The sequence below is a fragment of the Strix aluco genome, chromosome 8, assembly GCF_031877795.1.
Source record: "Strix aluco isolate bStrAlu1 chromosome 8, bStrAlu1.hap1, whole genome shotgun sequence".
In the NCBI taxonomy this organism is placed as follows: domain Eukaryota; kingdom Metazoa; phylum Chordata; class Aves; order Strigiformes; family Strigidae; genus Strix; species Strix aluco.
In genome coordinates, this window is record NC_133938.1 from 27,468,037 (window position 1) to 27,480,692 (window position 12,656).

General features: G+C 59.8%; 2 protein-coding genes across 2 annotated transcripts; one reads left to right on the forward strand and one right to left on the reverse strand.

Annotated features, from left to right (window-relative positions):
• Positions 1-3,531: 3,531 nt before the first annotated feature.
• Positions 3,532-6,206, reverse strand: HTATIP2 (HIV-1 Tat interactive protein 2). Its single transcript, XM_074832785.1, has 5 exons — positions 5,877-6,206; positions 5,679-5,786; positions 5,464-5,601; positions 4,649-4,710; positions 3,532-4,062 (listed from the first exon to the last, which is right to left on the reverse strand). Exons 1-5 carry the CDS (start codon positions 6,051-6,053, stop codon positions 3,837-3,839), a joined length of 711 nt encoding a protein of 236 aa, XP_074688886.1. The 5' UTR covers positions 6,054-6,206; the 3' UTR covers positions 3,532-3,836.
• Positions 6,145-11,190, forward strand: LOC141926642 (1-phosphatidylinositol phosphodiesterase-like). Its single transcript, XM_074832784.1, is given in 4 exon segments — positions 6,145-7,261; positions 7,494-8,430; positions 8,433-8,797; positions 9,132-11,190. Coding segments are annotated over 2 exon segments (1,023 nt in total). The 5' UTR covers positions 6,145-7,261; positions 7,494-7,541; the 3' UTR covers positions 8,567-8,797; positions 9,132-11,190.
• Positions 11,191-12,656: the final 1,466 nt, after the last annotated feature.

Consider the following 12,656-nt stretch of genomic DNA (forward strand, 5'->3'; position numbering starts at 1 on the left):
TGTGGCTCTGACTCTTGGATGGACTTTGGACCTGCATTGCAGTCCTGTCTCTGGCTGTTTTGGGATTATGCAGCAAGCCAGCAATTCAGCGTGTGGGTGCAGTAACTGAAAGCTGGAAGTCTGCTAGAACCCATGCCTCCCTGGAGAGCTCGGGCTAGGTTTTTACTGGCTTGTAATGGAAAATGAATGAAAAAAGTGCAGCCTAAAATTTCAGAGGATGAGATGCTCGAATGGTGTTTGCCTGGGTTTGGGCTGATTACAGACTGCCGGATGCACCCAAGCAGGGGTGCCAGACCTGGGGTTTGGGGGCTGCCCCTTCCCACTGCCTGGCATCGATGTGCCCACCAGCCCACCTTGTGCCTGCAGATGGGGGAAGGAAACGACAGCCCCAGAGGATGGAGGTACTTCTTCACAGGCTGCTATCATTTTGCCCTTTTCACACAGGAGTCAAGGGGAGGCTCTGTTACTAGCATGGAGGTGCCTCACCGCAATTTGGGAATAGCCCAGAGCCCAAGTGCCCCATCTCCCAGCAGCTGGGGTGCAGCCCCCTGCTCTCCAAGGGCCTGCAGCCTTGCAAGCTCAGCAGGTTTGCTGGGCTGTGCCAGTTGCCCTCAGGGCTGGAGAGTGTGTCAGGGCCGTTATTTGCTAGCAGGGATGTCACCAGGGTATCTCAGAGCCAGGTCAGTGCCTGCCAGCTCCGTGGCTGATTTGAAAAGCTCCTGTGAAGCTGAGGTGCTGCCTGCAGGGTGCTTTACCAGCCGGCTGGGCACCCCTGGTGTGGAGGGGAGCGGGAGACACGAGGGGTGGGTGAGAGGTGCCGGTGGTTCTCAGAGCCGCCGGGCTGGGAAGGGCAGCGGGGCCATGGGACCGCATGGGAAACCCCTGCAGCCGTGCGCTGGGCTGCCGAGCCATTGGGAACGCAGCTATTTTTTCTCATTAATCTTCAGTAATAAAGTCAGCGTCGGAAATCCCGGGAGAGCTTAGATCTGTGGGATCAGGCAGTTTGTGTGAATGCTGTCCAGCAGACACCGAGCACCCTTACGTGCTCTCGCTACAGCCAGGGCTGCATGCCCCTGGAAAGCAGGCACGCCGGGGGCATGGCTCCAGCTCTGCAGACCTTCTGCTGCCTGGAGGAGCCTGGAGTTTTGCCCCGTGAGACCCCACGGAGGAATTGGGTCTGACCCCTAAAGACTTTTACCTGCTTTACCTCTTTCAGTCCTGGGTGGGCAAATCCCCCTGGTGCTGTGGCTCTGCCGTAGTTCAGTGACCCATGCTCTATGATCTCTTCCACTGCCCCAGGGTGGGGGTTTAATGAATGCACAGAGCAAGCTGGGGAAATTGAGGCCTAAAATGAGCGATGAAGCTTCATGTGAGAGAGTCATAATGAAGCTATATCATGCGCTGGGATTGCAGTTGTGCATTTTAGCAGAGACTTATCTGAAACACTGGAAAAGAAACCATATACCATTGAGCAGAAACAAGGGTTACACAGAAATAGCTTGTGTCTTCCACAGACCTTTGTCCAGTAAGGAATGTTTGGTTTGTGCATTTAAAGGCTTTAGAGTGCTAAGAAAATATTTCCAATAAGAAATCCAGACCTTCCTTTTCTTCCCACGACAGCTTAACTTCTTTAAGAGCCCTTCTGGGAGAGCCTTTTGGAGATCCAAGTGCACTCTGAGGATCAGATTGTCTTGTGTACACAATGGCTGGTTTCCTCCAAGTGCTCTAGGTTTGTGCCTTGCAACTGCCCCCTCACAAACCACATGGAATCTCCCATTACACCAGATTTATCCTGGGCTCTGTTATTTCAAGACTTTATTATCCTTTCTAACAACTTGCCTTTTATAGAAGGTAGCCTTGTTGCTTTGCAGTTTCCTGGTTCCCACTGGAACTTTTTAAAAATTAGCATCATATTTAACAACATTGGCTTTTGGTAGAGGGATCACTGTAATTCTCACCCAGGCAAGTATTTGGCAGTTCATCTGAGCACTCCTTCTGGCAGATTTTTAACCATGTGTTCTAAAATAGGGGTTAAAAATTATTTTTTTTTTTCCCCCTGGTGCCTTGGAACAATCATGCAAATGCATGTCCCCTAAGGAATGAACCTAGTGTGAGACCCTTCACAGCAAAGGTCAATGCAAGTAACTCACCAAGCTTTTCTGTGATGGGTCTTTCCTTCTCATAGAGCCTGATCACATCCTGTCTCTGGGGCTCTCTGGAGAGCTTTCTGCTTCTCACATAGTCATGATTAGTTTTTATGCCTGTAGGATGCTTTCCTCAAATCTTTTGTGGTCTGCCTTTCACCTGTAGCTTTCCAGAGCTTGTATTCTTTTTTTACTCTCTCATCTGTATGCAATTTTCACTTCTTTTAAGGTCTTGCCACTTCAGGTGTTCCACTCCCCTGTATAACCACATCACCTTTTTTAAGGCCAGCCTACTTATCATTTTCCTTTTGACATTAAATATTACTTTAAAGTTACTGCTTTTGCTCTCACCAGGACAGTCTGACCAGTAATTATGGCTCTGTGGTCCCTCATTTGTGGTCCCTGTGCGTGGTTCAAGAGTCAGGCGGGTAACACACAGCATGGGGTTACACCATGGCACTGCCTCCACCAAGCTTCTGGGGTCTGGACCGATGATTAAAACACTTGTGTAGAAGGAAGGAGACAGGGGATCCTGGGTCCCTCTGCTTGCTGCATCCAAGTCACTGACACAGGAGCCATGGGTGAGGTCGAAGAGGAGAAAACCCTGGAAAGCAGCGTTACCCAGAGCACTGGGACTCTGGCCAGCCGGAAATTCAGGAGTCACGCAAGCCCTGTGTCCCAGCTGCGGAGCTGCAGAGTTCCTCGACCCTGAGCACGAGGCCTGAGAACGGCCGGGGCTGTGGCTGGGACACGGCACTGCTCCTCGCGCCTGCTTCGTGCCTGCATCAGGGTCCTGCTCCCCTTCTGCCACCCAGGCAGCGTGGGGCAGGGGCAAGCCCACCCTGGGACGTGCACAGGGCTGGCCTCACTTCTTGCACATGCAGAGCACCCTGGGGAACATGGGGCTGAGCTCCAGTTCACTTGTGTCCGTAAGGAAAGCCCAGAGGAGCCTGCAGGAACAGGCAGTTTTGAGTCAATGCAAGTATTTGCATGGTGTTTATGCTACTACAGGTACTCAAGTGACAGCCCAGGTCTGAACAGCAGCATCCCTCCCTGTAGCCATCCCTCTGCACCCAGAGCAGATCAGTGAAGACAGGTTGCGTGTTTGCAGAGACCTACTGTGGGCAGAGCCACCACTCCAGGCACCTCAGCCACTGCTGCTGAGCTTCCAGCAGCTCTGCTACTTGAGTGGCACTGGTGCCGCCGTGTGCTCTGCGGGGTGCACCCCCAGCAAAGGCAGCTGTGTGCTGTCTCTGCTTTCCTGTGTCCATCTACAGTATGGCCACTTGCCTCCGTGCATTCTTTGAAGCGTCACCAAAAGACACAATCTGAACAGATGTAGTTGGGTTGGTGATATACAGGTGACAGACACAATTTCAACACAAAGTTGGCACAAACAGACCAGTCATAGGATTTTATTTAAGGCCTGAATTCAAGAAATTGCCTGGATTACACCATTTTTACCCAGATTTGCGTGCTGGATCCAGGCAGTAGAGCACATTTTTTTCCTCACCCACCAGTCATCACCTGCATTTTTGACCACTTGACAGAATTGGCTGCCGTGCAAAGTGCACCTCTATCTCCACATTAGCCATGCAAGCACCCCCCTCCTCTCCCATGCATGCATTCCTCCTCGGCCCAGAAGAGCATCTGAATGGTGAATCAAGCCCGTTCCTGCCCATCCCTTTTGCTCTACGTGCCCTGCTGAGGCACTGCCTTTCCCAGCTCGTGGATAGCCTTGTTCTCCAGCACCTCCACCTTCCCCTTGGCTGGCTGCAGCACACTGGCCACCATAGCCCTGGCCACCGTTTCCACAGGCACCGAGTAAGCGGTGGGGAAGACCCGAGCCACAACGCCCAGAAACTGCTGGGCCATCCACTCGCCGGGCCGGGACTCCTGGCGCTTGCACAGCAGCACCCTGCAGAGTGAGGAGGTAAGGTGGGTCAGGCTGAAACCATCCCCCAGGGAAAGCTAGAGACTGGGCTCTCCAGCTGCACTGCGGGCCCAGCCCAGCGTGCTAAACCCACATGGGGGCCATGGGGCTTTGGCAGGGTCCTGAAATGTGACTGAGCTGAGCCCAGGGACACTGAACTCATTTCCCCGCAGTGCTGCCAAAACCAGAATCCCAGTTACTCCCAAGCAGCAAGAGCATAGTACAGCTGGAAGGACACAGGTAAGTGTCCCCCCTGCATAAGGTCAAGGTCTGTGCGGAGATAAGCTTTGACCTATGTCCCCCAACCTCAGCTTTCAACCCAAGCCTCTTCTCCTTGCATGGCACGTGATGCTAGCATTGGGTCGGGCGTGGGAAACTGCTGTGCTTGCTCCCTGCAGCATTGGGAAGCACTATGCTTGTCCAGAAGCTGCCTTCGCAGCTGGTGGCTTTCTCCATTTCCCTCCCCAGCCCTCTTCTTATGCATCTTTTCTCCCTTTCTTCACCTCCCAGCCCACTGCCCTGTCAACCCTCCACCTGAGTCCTGTGCCCTCCCTCCTCCACCGCTACTCACGCTGGCCGGAGAATGGTACAGCGATCAAAACCAACAGCCTGGACCAGGTTCTCCACTTCTCCCTGTCAGAGCAGTCGGGCAGGATGAAAGGACACAAGGATGACTGCTAGCACCATCCCTGCCGTCCCATGAAATGGCAAGAGAGAGTTGCTGAGCCATGGGCAGGATGGCACTAATGCCAGTGCCAAGCTGGTCCAGACCAGGCACCACCTGGGCAGCAAGCAGCTTTCCAGGAAAAGGCAGCGCGGGGCGAGCGTCCATGGTGGACACACTGACCGTTAGTCAGCAGCGCACCCTTGCAACCATCATGCTAACTGCAACTGGACACTCCTGAGACAGCGTCCAGCCTGGGGTCCTGGCACAAGGCACAGGCAGACAGCAGCGAGTCCAGCTGAAGTTGGGAGCTGCAGCACACAACATAGGGGGGAAAAAGCCTTTGGCGATGGGTATGGCCCCACCTGGGGAGCCTGTGGGCTCTCCACTGCTGGATAGTTCACGTCTCAGCTGGACACAGCCCTGAGCCTCCCCACCTAGCTGTGAAGCCATCCCAGCCTGGGGCTGGGGAGCCAGGGCCGGGCTGGAGACCCCAGTGGGTCTTTCTGGTGGTTTGAAGAGGGCGATGGATGCTGCATGCGGGTGCCATGCTGCTTTGGACGAAGCCAGTCGCGTGGCTGTCCCGCCAGCCCCCTCCCTCACGCCCTTGTCCGCAGGCACCAGGAGGACCCTCGAAGCTGTTTGCATCTCTTGATGAAGAGCTCAGCTCCCTCCTCCTTCCCGAGCGTCCCGGGAGGAGCCCGCCCCAGGTGCCCCCTCACCTTCACGCGGAGGTAGAGGAAGCGGCTGTGCTGGTTTGCCCCCTGGGAGGACTGCAGGACAAAGTGTTTGCAGCCCCCCGCCCGCGCCAGCTCTGCCGCCTGCGCCACGTAGTCCCGGTCCACGCGGACAAAGCCGGCCTGCAGGGAAAGGGAGAGGGGGTGAGCGTGGCAGGGCAGGGGGCAGGCAGGGTGCCCCCCCCGGGGGTCCCACTCACCGCGCCAGCCTTGGCCCTGGTGGTGCCCAGACAGCAGAAGCCGACATCGTGTCCCTGGAAGGCGGCGGCGTGCTCGCTCAGCCGCTCGAAGTCCACCACCGCCTGCTCCTGCGGGGAGGCCGGGGCTCAGCGCCGCCCCCCCGGCCGCCCCCCCGGCCGCCCCCCCGGCCGCCCCCCGCCGCCCCCGGCCCCACGCACCACGGCCGCCCCTGTCTCCTCGTCCAGGCTCAGCCGGCGCCGCCCGACCAGCGTCACCCTGGCGAAGAGCCGCCGGGCCAGCAGCTCCCGCAGCAGCGCCCGGCCCGTCTCCCCCGAGGCGCCCAGCACGAAGCAGGCCCCGCCGCCGCCGCCGCCGCCGCCGCCGCCCGCCGCCATGCCGAGGGAGCGGTGGCCGGGCCGGAGGCGGCGCGGTGGCGGGGCGGGCCCGGGCCGGGGCAGGCCTGGTGGCTTCCGCTTGCCCGGGGCTGGCTGCCCGGAGGGCCCGGCTCTGCCCGGCGGTGCGAGGGACGGGCACAAGGTGCGGCCAGCACGCTGCGGTTAAACATACGACAAGAGCTTTCTCCGGGGCGGGGGAGGTGGTTCTGGCCCCCGGAGCAGGGGGCTGCCCCAGGGGACCCCCCTCAGCCTGGCTGCTGCTCCCAGCGCACGGGGAGATACGCCTGCTGGTGTCCCCCCTCCTGTCCCTCCGCCTGGTGTCCTGGTGGTGGCAGAGCCCACGGCAGAACGCGTCCCCGGGAGGATCTCTGTGTCCTCCCTGTGCAGGCAGAGGGGATGTGTTCCCCAAGGGATGCTCAGGGAGGTTTGTGACCTGCCGGGCGTCCCCTCCCCAAACAACAGGGTTCAGTGTGCACCGCAGACTGGGGTGCCCCGTGGCTGTGATGCCCGGGCAGGAGGTAAGTCACACCCCCCAGGCACCGGCTCCAGACCCGGCCACAGCCGTGGGGCACATACCCCCGCGGTGACAGCAGCCCTGCCCGCCGGGAGCAGCCCCATGGTGGCTCCAGTGTGAAACAGCCACCGGCGCCTGAGGAGCGAGGGGACAGAGCCCCCTTCCCAGGGGACCCTCACTGAGCAGGTCCTGGGGTGTGCTGGCAAGCACAGGCCTCCTGCTCCAGATCCCTGCCTGGAGGTTGTCCCTCTGACAGGGACGATGGCAATCATCACCGGGGCGGGGGGGTCAGGTCCCACCAGCACCCGACCCCCTCCACGGCTCCGGAGCGGGCGCCTGGGGCCTGGGTACCTGGGGGCTCTGCGCCACCGCTCCCGCGGGTGGCATCAAGGAGCCCCATGACACCCTGATCCCGTTTGTCCTGATTCCTGAGGAGGGAGGTGCAGAGGCCTAATAGGCTGCTTTCGGGATCAGCCAGGTGATTTTCCAGCCTGGCGTGTCTGCTGAATGCTCCCTTTGGCTGAGGACTGAGGATGAATCCCTGGTGCACGTGCCACGTGCGAGGCAGGACGCGCGTCATGTCCATCACCGGGTTAATGGCCGGCATCCCGCTCCACCTGCCAGTGTGCTGCTGGCACCCACGGCCGTGCACCCTGTCTGGCCGGCTGTACCCCGCGGCCACAGGCAAACCCAGGTGGGTGCAGGAGGGGGAGACTGGGACACAACGGGGCTCGGGTGTAGAGGGATGAGTGCTTGAGAGTGGGAGGGGAACCGTACGGTGCGACAGTGCGGAGTATCGGCTGCAATATATATGGGGCACATGGTATGCTAGAGGGCTTCCATGGATGGTGGGGAAGGTGGGATTGGAATGTGTGGGGGCCACGGGGCTCTCCCACTGATCACAGTCTGCTTCTCCTCCACGGCAGGGCTCAGTGGGGCAGGCCAGGTGCCTGGGCACCCACTCTCCTGGCGGTATGGGGGTGCGGTGCCGGTGCAGCGTGGCATTCGACTGCACGCCCCAGCCGGCAGCTTGCTGCCCTGACTGGATGGCAGGGCTCCCCGATGCCCTGCCCCTCTCCCACCTCTCCATCCCTGGCACCCACGACTCCCTCAGTCTGTTCGGTGGCCGACGCCTGCGGTGCCAGAGCTGGGGCCTGGAGTCCCAGCTGGCGGCTGGCGTCCGCTTCCTGGATGTGCGCTGCAAGCTGGTGCGGGGCGAACTCCACATCTACCACCTCTGCACCTTCCAGCGGGCCAGCCTGCGGGGGATCCTGCGCCGCACCCTGCGCTTCCTCCGTGCCCACCCCGGCGAGGCCGTGCTCATGCGCATCAAGGAGGAGCTGCCCATCTTCCCCCAGCCTGGCTTTGCTGCCCGGCTGCACCGCTGCTTGCTGGAGGAGGGACGGGGCCGTGTGTGGTGCCGGGAGGAGGTGCCAACGCTAGGCCAGGCACGGGGGAAGATCGTGGTGCTGGAGGCGCTGACACGGGAGGTGCTGGGCATCCCCTACGAGCAGCTGAGCATCAGTGACGCCTGGAACGTGCTCTCACTGGAGCGCAAGTGGGCCCGGGCGCGGCGGCACCTGGAGAGGGCGGCCGGTGGGGATCCCACCACCATGCACCTCACCTTCTGCTCTGGCAATGGGCTCTTTACCTGCCCCGAGGAGGTGGCCCGCTTCGTGAACCCCCGCTGCTACCAGCACCTACGGCGCCGGGGGGGGCAGCCCGTGCGCTGGGGGGTGGTCATCATGGACTTCCCTGGGGCAGGGCTCCTCCAGCTCATCGTGGAGAGCAACACCCCGCGGGCCAGTGGACACATCACAGCAGCCCCTGGCACCCCCACGGCATCCCCACAACACCCCCGCGGCAGAGGGGATGGGCGCTGCTGCCGGCACAGCTCCGCTCACTGCCCACACAGGCGTCCGTCAGGACGGACTCTGCTCCCAGCCCCACGCCTCTGCCGAAGGATGTCAGCGCCTGTAGAGCAAAAGCGGGTTTCTAGCTCTCGCTGCGCGCCGGGAAGCCTTTGCGTGACAACGGTGTGACAGTGCCAGAGGTGGCAGGGTTGGCGGCTGCAGTCGGAGCCAGGCAGCCCGGGAAGCTGCCCCCTGCACACCGCTCTCCCCTGAGGAGCCAGGTACGGTCCTGGGGCAGTGCTGGGCCAGCCGGGTCCCCGGCAGAGCAGCAGGGACGGGTGGAGCAACAAGGTCCTGACCTGCCTCCTCTCAGGCTGGTGAGTCCACCCAGAATGCCTCTCTGCAAAACAGTCCTTTTCCGTTCAAAGGTAAATAAAAATAAAAAGAAGCTAGGAAAGCATTCCCTATGTTGCCTTGCCATTTCCTAGCAGAAAAGTGCAGAAAAGACCTTTTGGTTTTGCTTCTCAGCTGTAAAAGAGCCTGTACCCCTCTGCCTATGCTGAAGCACAGTTAAACTGGTGTTTGTAACCATCTTTCTTTTAAAGCAGAGCTGCAAGAGGTCAGAGGAGGCAGAATTCATTTCAAAGGTGACAACTGATGGTTAGGAACATCCTTCCCCTTGTTATTTTAGCTTTTGTTTTTTTCTTGCAGGGGCTTTCCCCAAAAGTCAGGACCGTTAGAGAGAGGCAGTTTCAGCAGGCATTGCCAACCCCATGCACAGAGAACTGGATGGCCAGAGGTGATTCAGAGGGGCCCACCCCATCCCCAAGGTCGCACACCCAGGGATGCTGCACAGGGCAAAGCCCAGCGGTTTGCAACAGCACGGGCAGCATGGACGAGGCAGTTTGTGGATCCACAAAAGTAACGTGGTTGAGATGTAAAAAAAGACCTTAAAACGCACGTTGTGCCAGCACCTGCCCTACCTGCAGAAAATAAATCAGCAATTTAAATAGACTGGCAAGTCACAGGACACTAGCTCCTTGGAGCAGAAAGATAACTGAGGTCCCAGAGGAGAAAGCACCAAACTGCCAGCTGCTCTGAAGCAGGGAGGTGAGAAAAAGAAGAGGAAAGCTCAGCCCTGGCCTGCCAAATGGCCTCAAGGACGGTCTCAGGGGAAAACGCAGCTGGGCTCAGTGCCTGCTGGAGGGGATGCCACAGGATTTCCTGGCCGGAGGAGAGGACATTGTTTGCTCCACATGAGCTGATCCTGACTGGAGACATGGCTCTCAGTGCTGAGTATGTTTATCCGCTGGCCCTGGGTGGGCTGCGGCAGCTCTGCCCGGGGAGCAGGCGAGGACAGAGCCCGTGCTGCAAAGAGCCAGATGGGAGGGGAGCAGGTGACAGTGCGCAGGGGGTGATGGAGGTGACAAACAGAGGAATCTGTCTCTGTGCTTGCTTTGTGAGATGGGAGAAGACTGAAATCTCTGCATTAAACCAGATACATGACAAAAGCACTGGTGATATCTGGGGTGTCAGTGGCCTGCTTTGTTGGCTGCCAACACCTCCAGCGCCTGAGGCTGTTGCCCCTGTGTCCAGCCAGCGTGACAGCGCAAGGTATCACTCTCATGTGATGGCTCGAGGTATCACTCTCATGCTGGAAAAATGGGTGCCATTGAGGGAGGGCCAAGCAGGTTGGTGACCTGTCCTGGCCCTCCAGGGACACACAGTGCCGTAGGGAGTGGGGCAGGGCACAGGCAGAGCCATCACAGTTCCCTGGAGCGGCTCTGTGAGCTGGGTGGTTCTGCTCTCGCTTAGGGCAAGGGCTGCCTGCACGGCTGTGGAGCTGTACCCACCCCGTGCCCCAGCTTGCTGGCAGGGCAGAGGCACTGCTTGGGATTCCCCGGGTGGGCAGAGCCACTTGTTTACTCCCTACCGCACAAGCGGTGAGATAACTTCGGTGTTATCTACTCCCCCAGCATCCTGTTTGGCGAGCCCTTATCTGTGCCATGCTCGTGTTGCTGCTGCTGGGCACCAGGGAGTCGGCAGGCAGCGTGGGCAGGGGTACCTGGCCGGCAGCGCTGCCCAGTGGAAAGGCTCTCCATCACCGGTGTGGCAGGGGAAAGGCACGAGGCAGAAAGCTGTCCTACAGCTAAGATCAAAGAAACATCTCTGAGAGGTGGACAGGAGTGATTTGCCCAAAACTACCCCTGCATCCTGCAGCTGGGGCTGCCCCAGTGCTGTGAGGTCCCTGTGGGTGGGAGGTGCAGGGTGCCATGGCCCATGCAGGCTGTCTTGGAAGCATCCCTGTCCTTCTGGTCCTGGCTAATCCTTGCAACCATCTCACTCCCTCCAAGCCAGGGTGGTACTCTGATAATGTGTCTTCCTGTGGCCAAACACTCAAATTCTGAGAAAGATTTTATCGGGCACTGCTTTCCTCCAGAGCTGTCAGGAGAGGGTCCAGCTGCTCGGGCTGCAGGCCAGCTCTCACGCTAGGAGACATGCCCAAAGGCACTCTGCAGCCCAGGGACACCTTTTGGGTCAAACACCCCCTGGGCACCTGCGATGGGTGAGACCTGTCCCCTGCCTGCGCTCAGGAGGTGCCTCCAAAGCCTCCACTCACCAGGGCGTTGGAGGACCTGGGGAGAGCCGCCCTGTTCCCCAGGGTGGAGTGGGGGGACAGCGGGAGCAGGGAGGCCCCCCAGCAGGGTGTGGGTCCTTGCTGGCACCACGTCATGCTCCTGCAGGGGTGCTGCTGGGTTCCTCCTTGCTCCAGAGGGCTGCTGAGCCCTCCCCGGTGGCAGGGATGAGGGGAGCGGGGGGGCTCCCCAGGAAGGCGCTCGCTGTATCGCTGGCAGCAGCCGAGCCGGGCGGGCGGTGTCAGGGTGACTCGGTTCCTCTGCGGTTTGCCGGGGGACATTGCACAAGGAGGGGAACAGGCTGTGCCATCGTGGGGCGGGAGCCTGTGCTGAAAACAACACGAGTGTGGCTCAGCGCAGGGGGGTTGCGGCGTGCTGGTGATGGGGGTGCCTCTTGCACCCCCTGCCCCAGGGTCTCACTCCGTGGGGTCCTGGACACTCCCTGGGGACACAGTGCAGGGCACAGGCTGGTCTTGGCACTGTGGCTCCGCAGAGGCTAAGCCCCAGGGCATCTGCCCACCTCTGCCAGCACCCACCTCCCCTTGCAGCACGTACAGCCCTTGTCACCGTGGGTCCCACCCACACCTGGGCGCTCCCAGCGCCATTGGGATACTCATGCAGGCATCGCACCCTGCCCTGTGCATGACACCCTGCCCGCAGCACGGCCGAGCACACCGAGAGCATCAGCCTGGGCGGGCAGCGACAGCTGAAGCGGCCAAGCTGCTTCCCTCTGGCAAGCCCTGCAGTCGCAGCCTGCGGGTGGGTTGGCCAGCCCCGCCAGCTGCACAGCACCCTCGGCAGTGGTTTGGAGATGGCATGCATGAGGCACCCGTGCCCCTTCCCCACAGATAGAGCCTGCAGCAGGGCTCTCATGGGAGAGAGCATCATCGCCTCCATCTGTGGCTCAGGACCAGCACACAGTAAAGGAGGCACATTTCTATTCCAGATCCCTGCAGGGCCCAGAGGGACGGTGAGGAGGTGACACAGAAAAGTGTCTTTGTACCTGCTCCCCTGAGTCCCTGCTTAGTGAAGCCCTGGCTTGCAGCTTGTGCTGTGCCCTCAGAGGGGTGGCTGGAGCGACAGGATGCCCCATCCTGCTGCCTGGGAAATCCCTGCGCTGCTCAGCCCGTAAGGCAGGGACAGGCCCTTCCTCGGAAGGAACCCAGAAGGGAGCATGTGCCCTACAGCATCCTGAATCCTTCCTGGGAAGCCGGCCTTGGAAACCACCTGAGACGTGAAAGGGCTCCTGGTGATTAGCCAGCTCCCAGCAGAGCTGATTCGGGTCTTTTCTCCTTCCCACCACCTGTACCTTTTTCCACTACCTGCAAAGCAACCCTCGGTACTGGTCCTGCCATGCAGGACCCCCTCTCAGAGCCCAGGGTACCTGTCCCCACACAAACAGCTTTGAGCTTGGCCACGTTTTGCCATTCACAGTGGCAGCCTCTGGGTCTCAGCCACCTTGCTTCTGTTTTTAAAACAATACCAGAAGCTATTTGTAGTTACAAAAATAAAGGTGGGAATATTTTTTTCTACTGCTCTGCTGTACCATGTCGGGTCTCAGCAGAAGTGAAAATGACAGGGGCACAGCCTGCTCCTCCCT